The sequence below is a fragment of the Nicotiana tomentosiformis genome, chromosome 6 (genome assembly GCF_000390325.3).
Source record: "Nicotiana tomentosiformis chromosome 6, ASM39032v3, whole genome shotgun sequence".
NCBI lineage: Eukaryota > Viridiplantae > Streptophyta > Magnoliopsida > Solanales > Solanaceae > Nicotiana > Nicotiana tomentosiformis.
This window is the reverse complement of record NC_090817.1, coordinates 88,335,570-88,361,432: the sequence shown is the minus strand read 5'-3', so window position 1 is coordinate 88,361,432 and position 25,863 is coordinate 88,335,570. Positions and strand designations below refer to the sequence as shown.

Below are 25,863 nucleotides of genomic sequence, written 5' to 3'. Positions count from 1 at the left end.
TACCTCAAATCACCCGCAATTTCGCGTTGCCAACGTCAAGTATTTAAGAATGTGGAATAGAGTCTTCGTTTATAAAAGTGTTCAATTTTTCCAAATTGGCTTTCTATCCGGCAATTTTGGTAAAATAATACTAAACCCAAAGTAACACCCTGGACAATTTTAGTAAAAGAATTCTAAACGTGAAGTAACATTAGTTGTTGGTGAAACCAACCTTTTTAACCCTATAGAATTTGTCGTGCTTAAATTTAGAATATTTATGCTTCAAATTATTTGTATTGTCCTAGATCTTTCTAGAAAGAACTTTAGTTAGTGGAATAACTCGCTATGTTGGCTGAATATACTCATACAGTAAGAGAAGGATTCAACAGTAAATTTGGTAAAATAATATTAAACGTAAAGTAATATTAATTGCTCGACAATTTTGTAAACGAATCTTAAATACAAAAGCGACATTAATTGTTGGGATCTTCTTAATGTTATATTTCGACACTTTTTATTTTTTAAATAGATAAAAAGTTATTTTTACTTATAATTACATTTTTATCCAATATAAAAGTCATTTCATAAAAAAACAAACAATATTTTACTAAAAAAAATTATACTTTTAATATAATATAGATATAGATAAGACGACTATTGTCCACCTAGTTTTTTTTTTCTTTTCTCCATCACTACTTAAATTTAACCAAAAGAAAAACATAAGACATTAAAAAAATATTGTGAGTATTAACTTAGTGAAATCCCTGTTTTAGCCCATTGAATTTAATTTTCTTAAGCATGCATAAACTGTATATCTTCAACATAATATGTTCTGTTTGCCAACGCGGCTACGCCATAATCACATCCGTACATGACGATTCCACTCTTCAGTCTCCACTCTCTTCCCGTACAACTACCCCTGTGTTTTTCACACTAGCTAGTTCCCTTATAAAATCACTAGTACTAGACTTAGGTTTTCTTCTCTGTTTCCAAATTGATTCTCAACAGGAGTGATTTTGGGCACAATGGGTAAGGTAAGATATGAAATTTGCTATCCACTATTCCCTATTATTTCTCACATTATTCCTTTAACGATTGACCGGTAATGATGTTATTGACTTTTTGTGGTTGTGAGTTTGCAGAATAAGAACAAGCAGAATGAAGGAGAGATGAAGAACGAAGAGCAGCAGAAGAAGGAAGGAGAAAAGAATGAAGGAAAGATGCAGCAGAAGAAGGAAGGAGAAAAGAATGATGGAAAGATGCACCAGAAGAAGGAAGGAGGCAACTTAACCGTGGTTTTGAAAGTTGATTTTCACTGCGATGGTTGCACCCTTAGGATTATCAAAGCCGTTCGAAGTTTTGAAGGTATAATGCATGATTTTTCCTTTAAATTTCCTTAATATTCTTCGTTTTTTTTGTTTCCCCTGTTTTATAAATTGTACTGTTTGTTCTTCTTCTTCATCATCGTTATATCTTGCCCTGTTTTCGCCATCAACTTGGATTTCAGACATATTGATTGTTGTGAGTTGTGAATCTGATTTGCTTCTTCGATTTTCCGCTCTGTTTTTGCTTTTGTTTCCTCGCCTCTGAATATTACTCCGTATTCATTTATTCTATATGTGGTTTCTTACGAGTAAAATTAAAGGTGTGGAGAAGGTGACCTGTGATGGCGAAGCCAACAAGGTGACGGTAATCGGGAAAGTAGACCCACTGAAGCTAAAGGAGAAGGTTGAGCGGAAGACTAACAAGGCAGTTCAGATTGTCTCTCCGTTGCCTAAGGATTGCAAGAAACAGAAAGTCCCTGGAGAAAATGGTGAAGATAAGAAGCAGAAACACAAAGAGAAAGAGGTATTGGCTACTTACACCTGGAGAAAATGGTGATTCTGTACCTGTCGGTTTGCGTCGTTTTCATTCTGTTGCATGCTGCTTCTTTTCCCATCTGTTTTCTCTTTAATTTGTCTTGTTATGCATTTGGCGCAATTTAGCATTTCATGGTACGACTCGTTGTCATTATTCAATTGTACTAGTATATTTCAAATTTACGTGCGCATTTTAGTCAAACATGGCAAGTGGTGGTTTTCCGATATTGAATATACTGGGAATAAGCTACAGCCTAATGGATATTTGTCAATAGCATTCTTCATTTCTAAGAAACTTGAATATTACTAAATTAATTATTTATCCATTGTAGCCTCCGGTTACCACTGCGGTACTGAAGATACACCTACACTGTGAAGGATGTATCCAAAAGATTCAGAAAGTTATCACTAAAAACAAAGGTGAGATTAATATTTTACATTAATTCTTCTTGTTCCGTCTATTTTAACAGTAGCTGTTATATGTAATCTCCTCAATGTTCTATAAATTGCAGGTTACAAGGAGATGAAAATGGACATGGAAAAGGACTTGGTAACAGTGACAGGTACAATGGATATGAAGGAATTGGTGGAAGAACTGAAGAGGCAACTGAAAAAAGATGTTGTAATTGTGCCGCCGAAGAAGGAAGTGGGAGAGAAGAAAGACGGCGGCGGCGGGAATGGAAAAGGGAAGGATGGGCAAGGTGGCGACAACAACAAGGGGGGGCAGATGGATAATAATGGATTAATGCAGGTTCACTATGGGTATCCGTACATGGACATGTACTCTGCAATTCAGGCTTCTGAGATTTTCAGTGATGAAAATGCTAATGCTTGCAGTATTATGTGACAGAGTAAAAGGATGAGAACTGTAAATAAACAATAGGGGGGCTGGAGATAGTTATCCAATTTTATACTTATGTCAGTCATTAATTAGGCTATTGGAAGCTAATTATTGTTGAATTGGCTTAACTTTGAACAATAGCATTCATTACCTTTCTGTTAGTAATTAAAACTTTTGGTTGAATATTAGCTAGTGTCATTGAGGCTATTTGAAGACATACTCCTTTAACTTGCATATGGAGTTGGTGCAATCCTTATCTTGATTTATGCTGTTTTAATTAAAATGGTTATCACTGTCAAATGTTTGAGTTATTCTGCGCACAAAAATAGAGATGTTAATATCAAGAGACTATATTATTGGCATTTGGCAGCACCTAATGTTAAGTTCCTGCAATGAAAAAAAAGCTGAGCAACTATTTTCACAAGAAATACCCACGAATCACGAACGATGCAGAAAATAAAACAAATTGCTTCTGTATAGACCAATGCAGGGACTCTCTGAGATGCAGACTATAGGCTTAGACGGATACGGACTCAGTTTCCACTTTCCTGGTCCTTTCTTATGCATTCTTTCCAATGGTCCTCCTCTCCACTCTAGGAATTTATCTGCGAATTTTCTCTTATCCATAATCAACTTCCTATTTTAAAAGTATACAAACAATCTGTTTACAGGTCTAAATTTTAAACTCAGATATTGTATTTTCGTATCAAATTAACTTTCAACTAGTTTTCCGCCATTAATTACTGTGTACAATATATAATTCAAATAATTCATTTCGTCCCAAAAAGAATAATGGATTTGTAACACGATGATACATCTGTTTTTCTGAATTCGTACTTTAGTTTTGGCAGTTTTAATTAGGCGGAATGGCTTCCTGACCATTTAAACTTGTCGGGTTTTTAAAAGCCGATACATAAACTTTCTATTTTTCCATTTGAACATCCGAACTCATTTTTTCCGTAACTAATAAACATATGTGACAAGAGACCATGCGTGTGTGTATTACACATACACATATGTGTCCATCCAGTCAGCAAATGACCAATGAATGTCTTACACGTCAAGGGCGAAAACCCTAACCCTGGCCCCCTCTTTTATTTCATAGACCGACCCCTCTCCCCTCATTTTAACCTCTCTCTTACCAAACCCTCTCCTGTTCATTCCAGAATTTTGATGATCGGAAAAGGTGAAAAGAATTTGGAAAGTGAGGGGATCATATGTAAGGCCCATAGGCCATCATAGTAGGCACGCAATAGGCCATTATAGGTAAAGGCCCTTCTCGCCATCGATTAACTCTCCACAAGTTCGAAAAACCTCGTTAAGAATGGCACTGATCTGCTCATCGCTGAATTTGACCCTAGGGTTTACAGCAACCACCAAAGCTGCCATTTCCTCGCAGTTAAGACCCTCATCGCCATTTGCATCAAAATTCTGGAATATACTTTTCACCTTCTCCGATCGCTGAATTCAAGAATCTTCCAGATTCTTTTCACCTCCTCCAACACTCAAAAAGGACTTGTTTGTGGTGGTGGATATGGCGTGAGGTCAGCCGTGCTGGATGACCTTCCAAAATCGATCATAATCACTCACCCTTTTTTTCCCGTTTATTATTTGTTAATATTGTTCTGATCGAGTTTCGTTTGGTCCAAGTGATGCAAACTTCGTTTCAACTTCATAATGACAAATTAAAAAAAAAATAAGATAAAGAAATAAAAAATGGAGCTTCAGATTTTACAAGGAGGAATGGAGCTTCAAATTTTAAAAAATTGAGGAAGAGGGTATTTTAGAAGGAATGAAAATACAACCCATTTTATACTATTGGGTATTGGCAAGGGGGCTTTCACGCTCCCGGAAGTCGTGTTCCTCACACGGCCTGCTGATTAGGACCAACTGACATCACATGGACATTGTCAAAGGTCAAATGTGTTTATTAGTTAAAGAGAAAAATAAGTTCGAATGTTCAAATAAAAAATTTGAAAGTTTATGTATCAACTTTTAAAATTCGGCCAAATTTAATTGGCTAAGAAGTCATTCGGCCTTTTAATTATGACTTACATACTCCAATGATTATATCAAATCCTCGTTTACAGAAAAAATATATTTTTAAAATTTATTATTGTGCGCCGCCTGGTATTTCAAACATTAGGACACAATCTGATTCGGCCCTACTCTTAGAAGGACAAAATCCTGAACCAAAGTGTCCTTTAGTAATCTTTAATATTTTACTATTTTGTTACTCATATAAGTAATTTTTTAATATTTTGAGTGGTAATATTTAACTTTTTCTCTAATGAGTAAGTGTATACATGGACCGGATTAGTTCGGTATTTATTAAAATCAAACTAAATCAACTATATTAGTTTGAATTGGTTCGATTTTATCGAATTATTTTAGTTTTTCGGTCGTTTTGTTATATAAATAATATGTCAATCTTACTTTGTTAAATTTTTGATAAGTAAATATATGTTTAATAGAAATTAAAAAATTTGACAAAACATATAATTGATTAAAATATTCTTATTGCGAGAATTTTCTTAGTAACACATTATAGTTATTTTTTTAGTTGTCTGACATTTAGTTTTCGTTGATGTACACTTTCAAAGTTAACCGAATTTAATAATTAAAAATAAAAATCAATATGATACCTAAATAATGATATGTACTATTTAATTTTCAATATCGAAATACCACTTCAAATTCAAAAAAGATACAAGAATCTAATAGATCTTAACATATGAATATGGAAAAAGAAAGAGATTGACTCATTTCAATAACATTTGATAAGAAAGTGATCATATATCACATTATTTAAAGTTAATAAATAGAACACTTCATATTTTATTGAATATTATAACCCATAAGAGAATCCCAAATATTTCTAGATATGTTTTAAAGAAAATTCTATATAAATTTTTTAAAGTATATATAAAAATTATATATTTATATGTAATTTTTATTTATATAATAATGAGTGTTGCAGAGGTCTACTCTTCCTTTTCCGTCAAAGTCCAGTCTCCTAGAGGTGTTAATTTTCTAGTATATTGGTTTTTGCATCTTTGTTTCACTAAGTATTTTCAGTCGACATAATTTAGAAAAACATGCATTCTTGTATCGCTGAAATTCCAATTTACTTAATTAACTGATTTAAGAGATTGAAAATGAGAAAGTGAATCTGGATACAGCGAGAACAATCTAATTAAGCAAAATCAACAGGTCTATGAATAGTAGCGGAGAAATGACCGAATGAACTGTTGGTTTACTTAAAATTCACGAACGAGCTAATTTCATTTCAGAACTACGATAGTGAGTTGGAATGAATATATCCGAGCAACAACAATGTGATTCTATTACACGGGTTACAAATTTAGATAGAAAATAACACTATTATTGTTGCGAAGAAATATATATGTTATATACGTAAAAGTAAATTACTCAAATCAACAATTAATACAACAAATCCATTATAATATCGCAAGTGGCCTCTGGAAAATGTAATGTGTACGCAGACATTACTCTTACATTGTGAAGGTAAAAATATTATTTCTGATAGACTCTCGACTCAAGAAAACTAAATTACTCAAATCGTTTAAGTTTATATTTTTTACTCTTTCTTTTATCTGTTTAAAAACAGTTACGTTTCTATATTTAATAAATTTTAGATTTTAATACTCTCATTTATTTTTAATGACAATTTTTATAAGAATAACATAACATATTTAAGATTGTAAGATTCAATAAATAGTTTTAATATATTATACACATATTTAGTTAAAGATAAAAGTTTTATTAAACTTTTAAATTTTATGTGTTTACTCGTAAAACGGTACAGTTGAATTTGTTACGTGGTTAATAGACAAGCGAATTGATTTGATCCAAAAAATAATAAAGAGATAAAATAAATACTAAAATTAGTAATTAAAATTGAAGAAGATGACAAACCTGACTCCAAATGCAATATCTCCGGCATGAATGAGAATAACGATAAAATGTAAGCAAAGTTGTTAAATTAAGGGCAAAAGTAACAAGATGAAGCTTTAGTATCCAAAAAGTATCTCGCGTCCTTACAATGACTGCTAAGCCTAATATTTATAATTGTACATAGAGAAACAAGATAATAGGATTAATCTCCTCTTAAATGATAATAAAAAAAGCCATTGATGTGCATGTAACGGCATGCCATAAATGCAATTATTTTCTGTAACGGTCGCTTATTTAATATCAGAGAATATTCTCTTATTGAATGTTATCCGATGGTAAATGCTTGATCTTCTCCCGTTGACTATGTTCCCTTCGGGATTTACCCGATGTCATTTGCATTTGTTGTATTCGGTATTGGTCGTTACTTGACTTGACTTTTGCCTATCTTCGGTTCCACGTGTCATGTTTGTTTACCCGCAAAATGGTATAGTTAAATTTATTACGTAGTTTATAGACAAGCGAATTGATTTGATCCAAAAATGATAAAAAGACAAGATAAAAATAAAGGTTAGCAATAGAAATTGAAGAAGATGACAAGCCTCACTCCGAACGCAAACTCTTCGAGGACTAAAAGGAAAGTAATGATAAAGAGCAAATAAAGTTATTTAATTAAAAGCGAGAGTAAAATATAGCATATGTTTCTCCAAGATTTTTGTGTCTTACAATGGCTGTTGAGCCTGCAATTTATAGCTATACCTAGGGAAACAAGATCCTAGGATCAAGCCCCACTTAAATGATAATTAAGGAGTCGTTGATAAATATGTAACGGTAGATAATGAATGCAAATATACTCTGTAACGATTGCTCATTAGTGTTAGAGAATATTCTCTCATTGAATGCTATCCGATGGCAAACACTTGATCATGCTCCCTTCAGAATTTACCCGATGTCGATTGTAGCTGTCGTATCCGGTACGGGTTATTACTTGACTCGCCTTTTACCTGTCTTCGGTTCCACTTGTCATACTATCATTCGACCATTTATTATAAACTAATTTTATCCTATACAGATAGTCCCCCTGCTTTCTAGTGACATATCTTTGTGTTACCGGGAAGTTGGTAAATATTCCCTTCTTGGCGGGAAAGTTCCTAAACAGTCTTTGACGCTTGAAAGGACGCACGTCTTCTCTTATTTAATACCCCGAACACGTGTTGCCCCATGATTTAGCAAATATTTTTACCGATTTTTGAGGTAATCATGACAACGATTTTTGTCGTCTATAACTTTACTTCTAATCATCATTTTACTTCTTTTACTTCCAAAATTTTCATAAGTCCTTCTTCTTTGCACTCTTCTGCTTAGAATTTTTTTCATCTTCTCTAACTTTCTCAACAAAAGCTTTACTAACTCTTTGTTACCATGGCTTCTTTCACTGCCTTTTTTGGAAACACTGGTCTCCTCTCCGGTGGAGGCCAAACGAGAAACAAGGACAAAGAAACCGATGTCGATTCTGAACCTCCCACTGTGAGCACCTTCATACCCAAACACCTCAGTTCTGTTAATGACTTCTAAGAGAAGGCTCCTTCTGCATCTTCATGGACTTGTGTTGTTAGTAAGTACGCCTCCTCCATTCGTCCTTCTAGTATCCCTACTGTGAATGAGGACTACAACTTTCATAATCTTGACATCCCCGCTCCGGATATGATAGAATGGGTTACCTTCACCAAGGAGGGTTTTACGTATGTTTAAACGTATCCCTTTACCTTGGGTCCCTTTTCTCTAGGGTCAAACGCAGGGCTCGACCCCATACTTTTGGAGTTTTACCACCGGTACCGGATCTGCTTAGCACAAGTAGGATCTTCTATATGGCAAACAGTGACTTGCCTTCGCCAACTGTGCACGGAGACTGGGGAACCCTAACCCTTGCACACATGATGAATCTCTACTCCCCCAAAGTTTTTCGTGGGGTAGTAATTAACTTCAGCAAACGTGGCCACCACGCTCTTCTCACTAGGGTATATGATGACAATGATCGTGGGTGGATCTAACAGTTTGTCATCATCTCTACCTAGGACATCATCCCGGTCACATCTCCATCTTTTCCTAAATCGTGGAATCGCTTTCGTAAGTTTATGATTTATTCATTTCCTTCCTTCGTGAAAAGATTATTTTCCGTTATTGTTAACTTCTTTGTTTAATTTATTCCAACTACCCGGCGGGAAACACCACGAGTTCAAGTCCTGGACTAGTGGGTTCAGAAGATTCTGAAAATCACAACACTAGAATATCGTAGGTGGAAGGACATCGCCCTCAAATGTGGATGGAAGGCCAAGAACCATGGTAAACCGAGTCCTTCTTCCTTTTATCATTGTATGAACATAGGTAACTTTGCTAACTCCATTTTTTTGCTTGATTCACGAATTCCGCAAGGCTATGTCACCTACCCCAAGGTCGACATTTTAGCTAACCCCGAGGAGGCCATGAGAGTACTACAAAGTGTCTTTGCTCAAAGCAGTGCTCGCGGATCTGCTTCCGGTGAAGGTTCTTCCTCTCGGAGTTCCTAGCGAGAGAACAAGCAACCAAAAAGGCGACGTTCTTTCTCGGTTGGGACTCAAAGCAAGAAAATAAAGAAGACAACAAACGAACCGGCCACAATGGCTATTGTAGATGATGGGGAAGCCAGTGGTAAAATGGCTCCCCTTCAAAGGAGGAAAATATCATCATCAGCTCAACTAGATGCTCAGCCGGGAGAGCTTCAAAACCCGACTGCAAAAGAGATCCAGGCACTTTGGGGCGAGATGGATATGTTAGATAATGTTGATTCTCTCTTTTCTGCCCCCATTGTTATCTCCGGTCTAAGGAGTTCGGACCCTGGGCCTCTTCTTCCTTTGACCATTGAGCAAGCAACAATCAGCGATGCCCTTACCGCAGTTGCTTCTTATCCTTCCACACCAACAATTTCACGCCCATTAACACCAGCCGCTCCTTCACCGCCACCCCCAACCACATCTACTATATCGGCAATAGATGACTTAAAAAGAGGTGCTTCTCCTTCCCGGTCTCCCGACCATGAGAATCTGGGGAATAATTACTCAACCCCTTTCCCAGATCCTCGAGGGAGGAGAAACGCCACTATTTTGGGTTTCGAAAGGGTGCCATCGTTTGTCCAAGCCAGTGGAGCTTGCGAATTATCTGAAGACTTTGGCTTCGAAGAAATATTGGAAGAAAATGCACTTCCTTTTCTAAGGAGTGCTTGATAAACAACGCCATGCACTGCACAATACAAGTACCGAATTAGTTTATTCGTATCTTCTTTTATATTTACTTTTTGTAATGGAAATTCTAACCTTGATATTCTTTTTTGCATGCCAACTTTCTTGCTTCCAAAGGCCTACAAAGATTGATTCTTTACAAGCAAGGACTCGCTTCCGAGCGGGATCATCTTTTGGCCGAGAGGAATCAATTTTCTGTGCGCCTCCCGATGTTGGAGACAAAAGCTGTTGAGGCGGGCAAGCTTGAAGCCAGGTTGCAGCAAAGTGAACAAGATAATATGGCCCACAACCAAGAAGCCACACAATTACATGAAAAAATACAAGAGGCTAAGGCTAAGTGGGCCGAGCTCCACGATACTGTGCTTACTGTTGCTGAGCGCGAGTATGCCTTCGAGGAACAAATGAATAATTTTAAGGCAGCCTTAAGCTCCAAGACCTAGGAGGCCAATGCTGCAGAGAAGAAGAGGGCCCGGCTGGAGGAGAGGCTAAACAGGTCGATGGACTAAAAAAGGCCAAATTGGTCGTTGCTAATATAGATGATTGCATTTCCGAGGCTCGAGAACTGGAGTTGTCTGCTCGTGAACGCCTTCCCGCTCGGCCAGCTACAACTGACTCCTCGAATACTGGTTCTAAGTACTCAAGAACCGAATGGGAGATTGAAGAAGATAAGGATGAAGTCTAAGAACCGGCGGGTGATCCACCTTCCTCCATCGGGGGAAACGCATATCCCTCTCTTCCTTCGGGCTCCGGCGACAATAATGCTTAGTTTCTTTTTTCTATTTTTTTTCTTTTTGTTTTTGTGCTTTTATACTTTGTAATTATGCGAAACTTTTCTTCGAGTTTGGCATCTTGATAAATAAAGGATTTTTTGCTTAAGTGTTGTGCAAAATATATTCCCTTTGCGTTGGATTGATTAAAGCTTTGAGTATATCTTCATCCGATAGCTTTTGATTACGGGCGCAAATTCTTCCGGAACCAACCCTTTACTATGAGGGTTTCATAAGAGAGGTTCCTCTTATGTTTACGGTGCTCTTGAAGATGACGTCTCCTATTCATTCCGGCACAAGCATTTGAAGTTTTTGTTAACTTTCAAATGATAGAATCAACTCATCATTTAGACAAGAAATAAGATAAAAATAAAAGAACTTTATTTTATTCTTTCTATCTTTAAAAGTACACAAGCATTCATTTGCTAAAGTAAAAAATTGCCAATACAAGTGGCTAACTTGTACAATTTATTTCTACGAGACTGGTCGTGTAGTCCCCTGCCCTGTTGAGACATTATTGTTCTCGATTCTAGATGTCCCCGATTTTCGTAGCATTCATTTTTGTCTTATTTCTACGGGGTTGGTCATGCAGTCCTCGACCCTCATGAGACATTATTATTCCCGATTCTAGCAGTCCTTGGTTTTTGTGGCATTCATTATTGCCGTATCTTATACTATTCCCCCAGTGTTCGAATGCGAAATATGCGAATTAGAACACTGTAAGTCTTGTTTCATTGGTGGAAACAATTTGTGAATGGTTAAATAGTCTTTGGTTTGATGTGAAGATTTTCATGCCTTGTCATTTAAAGGTCTTATTCTTACCGATAACGCTCCTTTTGTAGTATGATTTCTTTTGCTGCCTCATTAAAAATCTTGCTAGAAAAATCCGATTGGAACAAAAACTGGTCGAAGGAAAAAAGAGTGCAGTACATACTTTCATTGTTGATAGGATATGTCAACAATAGTACCTTTTAAAGTGATTTACGTTCCAATTACTGGGCAACTTGACCCCATCTTGATTCTCTAATTCGTATGATCCCTTACCGGTAACAGCGGAATCTAGCAAGGACCTTCCCATGTTGGACCCAGCTTTCCGGCATTGACTTCCCGAGTGCTGAGAGTCGCCTTTCTCAAAATCAAGTCTCCTACTTTGAAGTAGCGGAGGTTGGCCCTCCGATTATAATATCTTTCCATCCTTTGCTTTTGGGCCACCATCCTTACGTATGCCAAGTCCCTATGTTCGTCTAGCAAGTCCAACCTCACCAACAACGCTTTATTATTTGTTTCTTTGTAATGATCGAGAAAACCATAAAGTTGGTTCCCCTACTTTCACTGGTATCAGAGCTTCCGCACCATATATGAGAGAGAAATACGTTTCTCCCATACTCGACTTCGTCGTTGTCCGGTACGCCCATAGTACACCCGTTAGCTCTTTGGGCCATTTGCCTTTGGCAGCTTCTTGCTTCTTTTTAAGATTCTGGATAATCATCATATTTGTTGATTCCGCTTGTCCATTAGCACTCGGATGGTACGGTGAAGATGTAATCATCTTGATTTTCAAATCTTCTAAAAATGTGACTTTTGAGCCTATGAACTGCGACCCGTTGTCACAAGCAATTTCCTACGGTATTCCAAATTGGCAGATTAAGATAGCATCCTAGGAAGCTTAAATCTATTAAAAAATAAGGATGAAGCTTCGGAATCTCAAAGAGAGACTTTAACAAGATGTCAAGCTAAAGAGTTGCAAAACAAGATCATTAGACTTCAAGTGCAAATAATGAAGTTGGTAATTGGGAGCAAGGGCTCAAGGATTAAGGTTGTGAATTGGCTAGGTGTTACAATTGTTTTATGGCCCAAATTTATGTCCAAGAAGAGGAGTATTGGATCGCAAGAGACATACTTTGAAGAAGGTCCTAATCAGTCCACTTTTGGATCATTTTGGCACCTAAAATGTGTCCAAACTTGCAGCCCAATTAGTTCTACATGAAGTCATATTTTTATAATATAAAAAGGACTTACTTGATGTCAAAGAAGTGTACAATAGTCGTGCTAGAAGTTGAGTGCAAGTTGGTGCCAAGTTGCTTGCAATTTTCCTTTAAGATTTTTAAGATTCTATCCAAGATTGGTTTCGGACTTTCAAGATCCTATTCTAAGGTACTTGGACTTTTTGTCCAAATTAGTTAGGAATTTCTTTCTTTTTCAAGATTTCTAAGATTTTCAAGATTGATTTTGGACTTTCAAGATCCTATCTTAAGGTAGTTGGACTTTTTGTCCAAAGTAGTTAGGACTTTCTTTCTTTGATTTTGTGGTAGAATTTCGTGACTCCCTCTCTATATAAATGGGTGTCTTCTTTATTTTAGGGTAGATTATTGTAAGCACGTAATTTTTTACCCGCGTAACTTTTAAAAGTACTATTTACTTATTTTCATTTTAATAGGATTTCAGTCAACTTTTAATTTTAATTTTTTTTTAAAAACATAAGTTTAAAAATATAAAAATAATTTTATAATACTTCTTCTCCTAATAATTAGTATATTTTGGTAGTATTTTTATTTTTATTTTTGTTCAATAAGAAAGAATTGAATTTGGGTCAATTGGGAGCTCATTTTCGGATTTTAGTGGCTCAGCAAGACAAAGGCTCCTTCTTTCCAACTCATTAGCCCACTCTCCACTTAAATGCAAGATTTAATCTTAGCCATCGCTTCCTCTCCAATCTAATGGCCCATGTCAATTCTTACATCCATATTTAAACCCAATTAAAACCAAACCCTAAGGTACTTTTTAATTTTAGAGCTCACCCCAAATCCTTAGACTCCCTAGATTTTCAGCTGCACACAAACATAGATAGAAAGAGAGGCTAGGGTTAATTCTTCTTTAGGTTTTCTAGTCTTTATGACTCTTTGAAATTCCAGATTAAAAAATCACACAAAAAATTGTTGTTGCTTGATTCTATTAACACTCGAATTTCAGAAACATGGAACAAAAATTTTCAAAAAAAAGTATTATGCTTCTTCATTTCAATTCTTAATTTCGCTTCAAAAATGGAGTTCGATTGAGCCGAAATTGAGTCTGCTCTTCGGGGTTCGCTGCTGGTTCGCGGTTCGTGTTTCATCTTCTATAGCCGATTCTATTGAAGTTTTTCCATCATCCATTGTATTCAACTTTCGAAATTAATCAAAATCTTTATTAAGGTTCGGTGTCTTCCCTTCTCTTATTCTGCTTAATGATGGAATTGAAGTCTGATGAGAGCTTGGTCACTCGCTTAATACTCTAAATCTGCTACAACTACTTCTCGTCATGTGTTTTATACTTGTTTCACTTGGCTTGGTGAATATTACTTTTGAACAGAAGTGAATGACCGAGAAGGTTTCATGAGTTTTCTCCTTATCATGCCATCAATCTTTAAATTGGGTAATTGTCTGATTGTAACCTGTTTTGAGTCTAGTTTATCTGATTTAATGCGAACCACATAGTCATTCGCTCATTTGTTGATTCTTCATCAAAAATTCTATTTTACAAGATAAGAGTGCAATCAATAGTTTTGGTTCCATCAAATCTTGACTGAATTTGAACCAAAGGGTCATTTTGTGAATGGATTTATATGTCTAAGCATGCCTAACATGAATGAATGTCTAAATAAGAGTCAATTGTATTTGAGAGTGGCTAAGGAGGAATTCAATTGTACATATTGAATTGAAAGCACTGGCATTCATGCTCCAGGAGTTAAGGCACTTGATTTTCTCATTAAAATTGTGTTAGTGCATTTTCATGCTCAATTCCTAAATAGTCAAATTACCTTTCCATGCTACGTTGATCACTTGTTTTGTCCATAGACAAAAAGCTTGAAATATTCATCACATGAGCTACTTTTTACATTATTGCTTACAGATGTTTGAGGGAAAAGTTTTTGGGTGAGTAAAAACGAACTTCCAGCAGATATCTTGTAGGAACGTTGTGAGGGCCTTGAGTGACTTTGAGGGAGAGGTCTATCATTGAGATTAATAAATTTTTTTCTGGTTTGGATATTACTGTGAGTTAGACCAACGAGGTGTTAGGTGGATCTTATCATACTTTAATCCACCATTCTTCCATTTTGATTTATTTCATTATTTATCTTTCTTTTATTTGCTCGTTTTCCCCATGCGTTTAAATGCCATAGTTGTCTGATACAATTTGCTTGCATTGGGTCGTGGAATTGGGAAAAGGTAGAGCCCATTAGTATTTAATTCTTCTACACACTTTAGGATTGAGCTCGGTCTAAATGCTTGAAATAAGAAGTTTAAAAGGGAGTGAGCATGAAATATCTTTCAGTATAAGTACTCTATAATCACGGGCTTTTCACACACAATCACCGAATTAGGGATTACACAAAAATGAATATTCATAGAAAATGCTTTAGGCGTGACTTAATCTATCATCGTGATTGCGTACACGTTGCGTGGCATAATTACAATTTTTCAAAATAAATCAAGGTACGCGTTAGTGCGACTTTGGCCAAGCTTTTTTTTCTCTTAAATAATTAGGTGTTGTAAATTATGTACACGTACGCGTGACATGATTCTTGACGCGCCAAACAAAAAGAGTACACGTACTCGTGACTCTTTTTCTAGATAATTCCATAATCGCGAATAATCAAAAAATTAAAAGCGGTCAATAGAAAAATGCACATAGGTTCTAAAATATGTAATTAAACAATTTAAGCCATGTATGATTAAAAGTGACCATGCTAAAATCACAGAACTAGGGAATGCCTAACACCTTCTCCCGAGTTAACAGAATTCCTTACCCCGGTCTTCTGGTTTCGCAGACTTTTAAACAGTGTCGAATTTCCTCAATTTGGGATTAAAAATAAACTGGTGACTTGGGACACCATAATTATCCCAAGTGGCGACTCTGAATAATTAAATAATCCCATTTCGATTAATGTCACTTTAATTGGAAAGACTCCCCTGATCCTTTCGGGAAAAAAAGTGTGATAGCTCTAGCGATGCTGGGGATTTGAACCCAGAATCTCCGTTTCAGGATTCCGAATTCGAGCTTGTTAATGTAATATGTACTTGGCTTCATTGATTGTTGATATTACTATGTTTGTAGGCCTAGTGTGCTAATTGTCGCTCATTTACCGCTTTGATATTGTTTGAACTGTATTAAAACTTTCTTCTTACGCCTTCCTTCTGAGTCTTCTAAAAATATGGTGCACATGTACGCGTGACCCACTTTTCTGTTATAGGTTATACCAAATAGAACGAGGCTTGGATCAGCAAACTAGGCCGGGTAGACTTTCGTGCTCCCGGTACGTTGCCCCACCTCGGCTCGAGCTGTCCGCTTGGGTAAACCATGTCTAGAACACACCCCCAGGATTAAACCTAAAATAACATAGCCTCATGCCGGATCCCTAGTAGGAACGTTTGTTTGCGTCATATGCATTTGACTTAGGGGACTCAACACAGGGGTTGGGTCCGTCTAGGATAGGTGCACCTAAAATAAAAGACCATTCTGATGCATCTTACGTGCTATGTGCGCATTTATTTGTTTAGGCTTGTTGATCGGCTAAGGAAGGAAAATCAAGAGAAAAACCAAGAGTGAGGTAGGAGAGAAAATTCACCCAGTTCTAAAAACCCCGGTATTTGGAAATGTCCCGAAACTCTGCCGAAGTTTTTGAAAAAAAAAATGAATTTAAAAATGAGTCAATATCATGTTTTCCTGGTTGTCTCAAAACTGGCCGAACTACGCGGGTCTGATTCTCACCGGATGTGAGATACGTAGGCAAACCTCATCAGTTCCGGCTCCCAATTTTCAAAAATCCAAAAATATTTTCTTTTAATTCCTTCTTTAGAAGTCTTTCCTTAGAAAATCCAAATAAAAAAAATTTTAATCCAAAAATATTTTATTACTTTTTAGAAGTCTTTCATTCAAAAAAGAAAATCAAATCAAAATTCAGAAATATTTTTTTTTCTTCATTAGAAGTCTTTCTCCGAAAAAAAAAAATCAAAATTCAAAGAAAAATATTTTCTTTCTTCTTTAGAAGTCTTTCTTTTCAAAAAGTCTCAAAATAAGAAGAAGTCAGATTCCAAAAATATTTTCTTTCTTCTTTATAAGTCTTTCTTTCGAAAATTAAAAAGACAAAAAAAAAAATCAAAATCCAAACAAAATGAGTTAGTTTATTTTCTTTATTCCTGATCTTCCCGAACTACGCAAGATCTGATTTATGTTCCCATATGATACGTAGGCAACCTACATCGGGTTCGATCAAATCATTTTTGAAATTAAAAGGAAAAAAGAAAAAAAAGATGAAGTTGTGGGACGAGAGGAAAGAAAAGAGTGATAATCAGAAAGAAAAAGAGAGAGAATAAAATGAGCAAACCAAGGAGTGCTAAAGAGGAAATAGAAGAGGGAGATGATGCCTTATGACTTTCGTACCCTCGAAGTCATTTTAGAACCAATAATTGTGATTAGGTGCATTGCACATAACGTGAGATTATCTTATGTTAAATGCCCTAACGCTAACATGATAACTTCATTTTGTTTCTCTTTGTTATCTTCATTGAGCAGAAGGGTGGTTGGTTTGTGGTTCTTAAGCTAGTAACTCATCCCTACAACATAAAGTCGAAAGGCAATGTCAGACGACAATATAATTGTGTTGGTTGATACTGGTGCCTAAAAATAATTGGTTGAACAAGACACTAGGTTGGTTGAAGAGGTAAGGATGTTGAGACAACACATGGCGGGCATGTATCAGGCTTGGATGATTGGGAAGACACCATCCCCAGCACCACCTAGCTTCCTAGATGATACCCTTACCCAAGCTCCGATCATAGCGCCAAATGATCCACCATATTCTCCATAGTTTCCCGCCTATCATAGCTTTCCTAACCTCCCTAGTAGCTCCATCGTTCGTTCTCCAACTACCTTTCCCAAATAGCCCTCTTGATGTTGTTGAGCCTCGCCCATGACAAGATCCAGTGAGCGTTCATGCTCGATGCTTTCAGCCTTAACATCGACCACATGAATATCCCCGTACTCCAGATAATCCTCCTCAATGTTATTTCTCTCCACAAAATCCCCAAAGTCATACCTTACCTTCTCGGTACTCTATCCACAATGCACTGCCATATGTTCCACATCCACAAGACCCGCAATGGCCTGCACCGCCTCCATAAATGTCTTACCCACCTCCTCACTCACATCAACCACTTACCCGCAAGAGGTTCCAACCGAGGCCGGATTACAAACTGAAAAGGCAGTAATAAAGAGAAAAGTCTTTCACTCCTATTGGAGAATCATATGCCAGTCTGTTCCAAAGATTGAGGCAATTGGACATGTTGAACCCGATTCAGATAAAAATTTCGGACCCCCTTCCAAATAATTTTGATTATTCTTAAAGGTGCGCATATTGCTCTAATGCCTCGGGGCACAACATAGAAAAGTGTTGGCATCTAAAAAGAGCAGTCCAGAAGCTTATTGATGCAGGTGACATTATCGTACAAAATCCAAATGCAACGGATACTAGACAATGTCCAGTGCCTGTTCATAATGAGACGCATATGGTGGGCATGATTTATGTTAAAAAGGGATATGAGAACTCTTCTGAGCTCCTTGGGGGTTCACTTGCTGCAAAGCTTTCAGCGCTATTAGTCTTGGTTCCAAAAGTTGATCTTAAGAATGAGTCGGCAAAAGGGATCCAAAAGCTATTTGCTGAGGTCAATGTAATTGAAATTGGTAATGTTCTTGGTAATATTGATGCGGAACTCAGTGGCTAAGATGTCTAGTTTGGTAATTGGAAAGACGCTCCTTTCTTGGTTAGCCGGGGAGGAGTCCTGGTGGTTTATTTTGTTGTCATTTATGTTGTCTGGGTTAATTCATGGTTGTAATCCGGATATTGTCTTGTGACTCAAACCCTTCTATCCTTTTATTTTGCCTAGTTTGTTTAGTCGTACTAACTCGATTAGTGTTATCTAGGTTTGTTCGAGGGTTGTAACCCTAGTTTATTTTGCTTGTTTTGTTGTTCAAGCCCTTTCACCGTTTGTGTCAGTTTTTATTTAGTTCCCTTTTCCTTTTATAGTTCTTTACATGTTGGTTCTAGTGATACGATATGCACGCGTAATTCTTAGCCTGGTCATAAAAGTTAGTCTAATCATGAATCAATGAAACAAGTTTGAAGATGATAGGGACATTTGAGGGAAATAAGTACAGATTTGGACATTTTGAGATCATTTAAAGCCCGAACTGTGTGAAACTGGGGCAGATAATTTGGAAGGTAAATAGGATGACAAGAATTTGTTACATGAGAGTGCATCCCAAACAATTTGAAGCGAGCAACTTTGAGTTCAAGTGCATCTCAAGTTATGAGATAAAGCCAAGGGAGTTTGCTCCAAACAGATGGAGGGTATCCACCGTGAAGAAGAAATCACCCAATGGGAGTTCTGTACTTGACAAGGCACTAAAGAAAAGTGGAAGATATATCAGTGATATCAATGCCGAAGAAAAGAAATGTTGTGCATGATCTTCCTTTTTCATCCTCAAGTTGCATGTGTTGTACTTGACATTTTCAGGGATTGGGAGGCTCCCTTTCAGCTACCCAAACACTTTATACCATTTGGTACCTCTTTTTTGAGCCTATGCTAATTTTCTTGACCTCCCCTCTTTTGGAATCAAGTTAGGGTCATAAAAAAAGAATAAGAAAAAGTTCATGTCCCCATAGGTATGTTTTAGAATGTTCATCACAAAAGAAATTTCAAAGAGAAAAAAGAGAGATAAAGGAAAACAAAAGAAAGAAAAAAAGGGAAAAAATATATAGCAACAAAAAGAAAGAATCCTTTTGAACTACGTTCGACCTGATTCTTGTCACCACAAGATACGTAGGCAGCCTTACGGTTCGGTCGCACCAAATAAAATATTTCATAATCCCACGAAGTCAAGAAGGGCAGTTTTTCTTAGAAATTCCAAAAAAAAAAAAGAATCAATTTTTCTTGTTCTAGAAATTGGGGAAAAGTTTTAGAGTGGATTTCAAAAGTTGTAAATAAATTAACCCATTTTGTCTTAGTTTTAAGTTGAGCCTTTATGATATTCTTTCTTTCTAACCCTTTCCAAAAGCTACATTACAGTCCAAAAAAGACCTTCCAAATAATCTTTGAGAGTGTTGAGTTAGACATGCGAGGAACATATGATATTTTTACCATGGTTAATGCCTTGTCATCTGCGGAACCAGAGAAAATGAAAAGAAAAGAAGAAATGAGAGAGTCTTATTGGTGAAAACTCTCACGGGCACCATAAGACGATGGTGAGTTGAGAGAAAGTACGAAAAGAGAGAGGCTTAATGGTGAAAACCTTTGTGGCACCATAAGTGGAGTGAGGATAGTGAATCTAATAGGACAATTGGAACATTGAAGCCAAGTCCAAAGGTTGAAGGTACGACAAGAATTGAAAATTAGACTTACTGTACAGATTAGGCTACTTAATCCAAAGTGCGTGTCATGGGCATTAGAGTTGGTATCCACATCTGATAAGTTTCTACTTTTAATTTTCATGTTAGATATCATCTCTTTCCATTGTCCCCTTACTATGTTCTTCTTGCTTTGTTTAAGTCTTCTTTTTGAGTCTGTTTTGTCAAAACAAGTGAGAAATGACTTCAAATTTTGCTACCAGCTTTCCAATTACACAAAGCGGAGTCTGACTAGCACATCAAAGTGGTATAGGTCAGGAAAAGTAGTATGCATACTGAGTTGGTGACATTTGACGTGCTTTGGGATTTATGTGAAATGCAAAGGTTCGGTAAATATCAATTCATGAGCACATTGCAAGAGACAAAGGGTATTGGTTCTGAACGGATCAGAGGTGTTTTCTGTGGCAAGGGTTGACAGAAAAGTGGTTAACCAATAACAAGAAGGGTCTTCCAAGTTGAAATCAAAGTTATCATGGCAAGCGTAGAAGCAATCACCCTCAAGATCAAGGCCACAAACCAACTACAATGTTTTAAACTCACAAGTTTTCTTTGTTTGAAACAGGGACGAAGACTATGTCCAAATCAAAGCTTGGAAGCTTGAATTTTTCAGGTGTCATGCCCAAAGTTTGTCAGCACAAAGGTTGTTTGAGAAGGTTTTTACCTGCTAGACATTTCCCTAGTTGAGAAGATCATACCTCCTAGGCATTCTCCCCAGTCGGAAGAGTTTTTAGTTTTTCTTTAAGTTTAGCAATCCCGCCTAGAGAATAGGGTCGGTTTTAGTTTCCTTAAGTCATTAATCTTTAGTTTTTCTTAAGTTCAGGGGTCCCTCCTAGAGAATAGGGTCAGTTTTTTAAATTTTTCTTAAGATGTTAGTCTTAGTTTTCCTTAAGTTCAGGAGTCCCTCCTAGAAAATAAGGTTAATTTTTAGTTTTCCTAAGTTGTTAATCTTTAGTTTTTCTTAAGTTCAGGAGTCCCGCATGGAGAATAGGGTCAGCTTTTAGTTTTCTCCAGTTGTTAGTCTTTAGTTTTCTTAAGTTCAGGGGTCCCGCCTAGAGAATTTGGTCAATTGTAAGTTTCCTTAAGTTTTAATCTCTAGTTTTTATTTAGTTCAGGGGTCCCGCTTGGAGAATAAGGTCAATTTTTAGCTTAGTCAAGCTTAGTTTATAGTTTTCCTCAAGCTCAATTTCACTTCTAGGAGACGCACTTCCTAGTTTGGGTAGTTTGAGTTCATCTTTCAAGTCATTCTTTTAGGATACACACTTCCTAAATTGAGATTTCACTTCTAGGAGACGTAATTCCTAGTTTGGGTAGTTTGAGTTATTCAATTTCTAGGAGATGCACTTCCTTGTTCAAGTTTCACCCCTAGGAGACGCACTTCCTAGTCTGGGTCTTTCAAGTCATTCTTTTAGGAGACGTACTTCCTAAATTGAGATTTCACTTCTAGGAGACGCACTTCCTAGTTTGGGGAGTTTGAGTTCATCCTTAGGAGACACACTTCCTAGTTTGGATCATTCAAGTTTCAACCCTAGGAGACACGCTTCTTAGTTTGGGTCATTTGAGTTCATCCTTAGGAGACACACTTCCTAGTCTGGGTCTTTCAGGCCATTCTTTTAGGAGACATACTTCCTAAATTGAGATTTCACTTCTAGGAGACACACTTCCTAGTTTGGGTAGTTTGAGTTCATCTTTCAAGTCATTCTTTTAGGATACACACTTCCTAAATTGAGATTTCACTTCTAGGAGACGTAATTCCTAGTTTGGGTAGTTTGAGTTATTCAGTTTCTAGGAGATGCACTTCCTTGTTCAAGTTTCACCCCTAGGAGACGCACTTCCTAGTCTGGGTCTTTCAAGTCATTCTTTTAGGAGACGCACTTCCTAAATTGAGATTTCACTTCTAGGAGACGCACTTCCTAGTTTGGGAAGTTTGAGTTCATCCTTAGGAGACGCACTTCCTAGTTTGGATCATTCAAGTTTCAATCCTAGGAGACACACTTCCTAGTTTGGGTCATTTGAGTTCATCCTTAGGAGACACACTTCCTAGTCTGGGTCTTTCAGGTCATTCTTTTAGGAGACACACTTCCTAAATTGAAATTTCACTTCTAGGAGACGCACTTCCTAGTTTGGGTAGTTTGAGTTCATCCTTAGGAGACGCACTTCCTAATTTGAATCATTCAAGTTTTAACCCTAGGAGACGCACTTCCTAGTTTGGGTCATTTGAGTTCATCCTTAGGAGACGCACTTCCTAGTCTGGGTCTTTCGGGTAATTCTTTTAGGAGACACACTTCCTAAATTGAGATTTCACTTCTAAGAGACGCACTTCCTAGTTTGGGTAGTTTGAGTTCATCCTTAGAAGACACACTTCTTAGTTTGGGTAGTTTGAGTTCATCCTTAGGAGACGCACTTCTTAGTTCGGATCTTTCAAGTTTCACCTCTAGGAGACGCACTTCCTAGTTTGGGTCATTCAGGCTTTATTTTTAGCAGACGCATTTGCCTAGTCACAATTTTCTTGGTTTTACTCATATGAGACGCACATCCTAGTCAAGTCTCTAGTTTTAGTCTCATCATTGGATATTTCATCAATAGCATATGTGATTTACAGCTTTGCTAACAACTCACAAAACTTCCTAGTGCAAACTGGGGCAAAAAATTTTGTTTGTTGTATTGTTTTGATTGCAGGCACCCACCTGGAAAACGAGGGTCAATATTTCAGAAATCGGTTTTAAGTTCAAATCATAGAAGCATCAGGAGCCCGTCTGAATAACAGGGTCAACTTTCAGTTTTTAAGTTCAAGTTAGAAGAAGTATCAGGAGGATCCCGCCTGAAGAACAGGGTCAACTTTCAATTTACAATTTTAAGTCAGAGAGGCATCAGGAGCCCACCTGAAGAACAGGGTCAACTTTCAATTTTCAAGTTCAAGAAGCATCAGGAGCCCGCCTGAAGAACAGGGTCAACGTTCAGTTTTCAAGTTCAAGTTAGAGAAGCATCAAGAGAATCCCTCCTGAAGAACATGGTCAACTTTTAGTTTACAATTTCAAGTCAGAGAGGCATCAGGAGCCCGCCTGAAGAATAGGGTCAACTTTCAGTTTACAAGTTCAAGTTAGAGAGATTTCAGGAGCCCGCCTGAAGAATAGGGTCAACATTCCTCTTTCAAGTTCAAAATCAGAGAGGCATCAGGATCCCACCTGAAGAACAGGGTCAAATTGTCGAGTTTCAAGTTCAAGTCAAAGACAGCAGGATCCCTCCTCAAGAATAGGGTTAACCTCCAATTTTTCAATTCAAATCAGAAGTAGCACGAGCCGCCTAAGGAACAAGGTTTGCAAACTCAAGTCTACCGCAAGTTCAAGTTTATTTCAAGTGCAAGCAGCAGGGTGCCCGCCTGAAGAATAGGGTCAACTTCCAGTTTTCTTCAAATTCAAGTCAGTAGGATGCCCACCTGAAGAATTGAGTGAATTTTCAGTTTCATGTTGAAAGATCAAGTGGAGATTCAAGGAAGATTCAAGACAGGAAATAGATAGGATCTTGTATTTTTATTTTATTATTTCTGTAATTTGTGCTTTCAGTTCATGATGTAATGGCAGGAACTGCGGACCGGAACCTCGATGGCACGTCAATCGGCTCTCCACCTCGGTATACTCTGTCACTCTTTCTACCTATGAACTACATGTGGCCTGATTCCATTATAGCCAAGGATATGTAGGCAGATCAGATACCAGGGCTCGGTCACAATCTTTTCTACATCTTTGTTTCGTTTTGAATAAGCGTCGGGTCATAAATCAATTACGTTGCTTATTGTTCTTTGCTCTGAAAACTTTTCGTGTTTTCAAGCAAAGAGGGGCAACTGTAAGCACGTAATTTTTGACCCGCACAACTTTTAAAAGTAGTATTTACTTATTTTCATTTTAATAGGATTTCAATCAACTTTTAAATTTAATTTAAAAAAAACATAAGTTTAAAAATACAAAAAAGAATTATAATACTTCTTCTCCTATTAATTAGTATATTTTGATAGTATTTTTATTTATATTTTTGTTCAATAAGAAAGAATTGAATTTGGGTAATTGGGAGCTCATTTTCGGATTTTAGTGGCCAATCAAGACAAAGGCCCATTCTTCCCAACCCATTAGCCCACTCTCCATTTAAATACAAGATTTAATCTTAACCATCGATTCCTCTCCAATTTAATGGACCATGTCAATTCTTACACCCATATTTAAACTCAATTATAACCAAACCCTAAGGTACTTTTTAATTTTAGAGCTCACCCCAAATCCTTAGACTCCCTAGATTTTCAACTGCACACACACATAGATAGAGAGAGAGGCTAGGGTTAATTCTTCTTTTGGTTTTCTAGTCTTCATGACTCTTTGAAATTCCAGATTAAAAAATCACACAAAAGATTGTTGTTGCTAGATTCTATTAACACTCAAATTTCAGAAACAGGGAACAAAAATTTTCAAAAAAAAGTATTATGCTTCTTCATTTCAATTCTTAATTTCGCTTCAAAAATGGAGTTCGATTTAGCCAAAATCGAGTCTGCTCTCCGGGGTTCGCTGCTGGTTCACGGCTCGTGTTCATCTTCTATAGACGATTCTATTGAAGTTTTGCCATCGTCCATTGTATTCAACTTTCGGAATTAATCGAAATCTTCATTAAGGTTCGTCGTTTTCACTTCTCTTATTCTGCTTAATGATGGAATTGAAGTCTGATGTGAGCTTGGTCACTCGCTTAATACTCTAAATCTGCTACAGCTATTTCTCGTCATGTGTTTCATACTTGTTTCACTTGGCTTGGTGAATCTTACTTTTGAACAGAAGTGAATGATCGAGAAGGTTTCATAAGTTTTCTCCTTATCATGCCATCAATCTTTAAATTGGGTAATTGTCTGATTGTAACCTGTTTTGAGTCTAGTTTATCTAATTTAATGCAAACCACATAGTCATTCGCTCATTTGTTGATTCTTCATCAAAAATTCTATTTTACAAGATAAGAGTGCAATCAATAGTTTTGGTTCCATCAAATCTTGACTGAATTTGAACCAAAGGGTCATTTTGTGAATGGATTTATATGTCTAAGCATGCCTAACATGAATGAATGTCTAAATAAGAGTCAATTGTATTTGAGAGTGGCTAAGGAGGAATTCAATTGTACATATTGAATTGAAAGCACTGGCATTCATGCTCCAGGAGTTAAGGCACTTGATTTTCTCATTAAAATTGTGTTAGTGCATTTTCATGCTCAATTCCTAAATAGTCAAATTACCTTTCCATGCTACGTTGATCACTTGTTTTGTCCATAGACCAAAAGCTTGAAATATTCATCACATGAGTTACTTTTTACATTATTGCTTACAAATGTTTGAGGGAAAAGTTTTGGGGTGAGTAAAAACGAACTTCCAACAGATATCTTGTAGAAACGTTGTGAGGGCCTTGGGTGACTTTGAGGGAGAGGTCTATCATTGAGATTAATAGTTTTTTTCTTGTTTGGATATTACTGTGAGTTAGATCAACGAGGTGTTAGGTGGATCTTATCATACTTTAATCCACCATTCTTCCATTTTGATTCATTTCATTATTTATCTTTCTTTTATTTTCTCGTTTACCCCATGTGTTTAAATGCCATAGTTGTCTGATACAATTTGCTTGCATTGGGTCGGGGAATTGGGAAAAGGTCGAGCCCATTAGTATTTAATTCATCTACACGCTTTAGGAATGAGCTTGGTCGAAATGCTTGAAATAAGAAGTTTAAAAGGGACTGAGCATGAAATATCTTTTAGTAAAAGTACTCC

General features: G+C 36.8%; 1 protein-coding gene across 1 annotated transcript; it reads left to right on the top strand.

Annotated features, from left to right (window-relative positions):
* The first annotated feature begins 833 nt into the window (after positions 1 to 833).
* Positions 834 to 2,852, top strand: LOC104084450 (heavy metal-associated isoprenylated plant protein 3-like). The gene is made up of 5 exons (XM_033652972.2): positions 834 to 1,013; positions 1,122 to 1,344; positions 1,625 to 1,827; positions 2,171 to 2,258; positions 2,351 to 2,852. Exons 1-5 carry the CDS (start codon positions 1,005 to 1,007, stop codon positions 2,683 to 2,685), a joined length of 858 nt encoding a protein of 285 aa, XP_033508863.2. The 5' UTR covers positions 834 to 1,004; the 3' UTR covers positions 2,686 to 2,852.
* Positions 2,853 to 25,863: the final 23,011 nt, after the last annotated feature.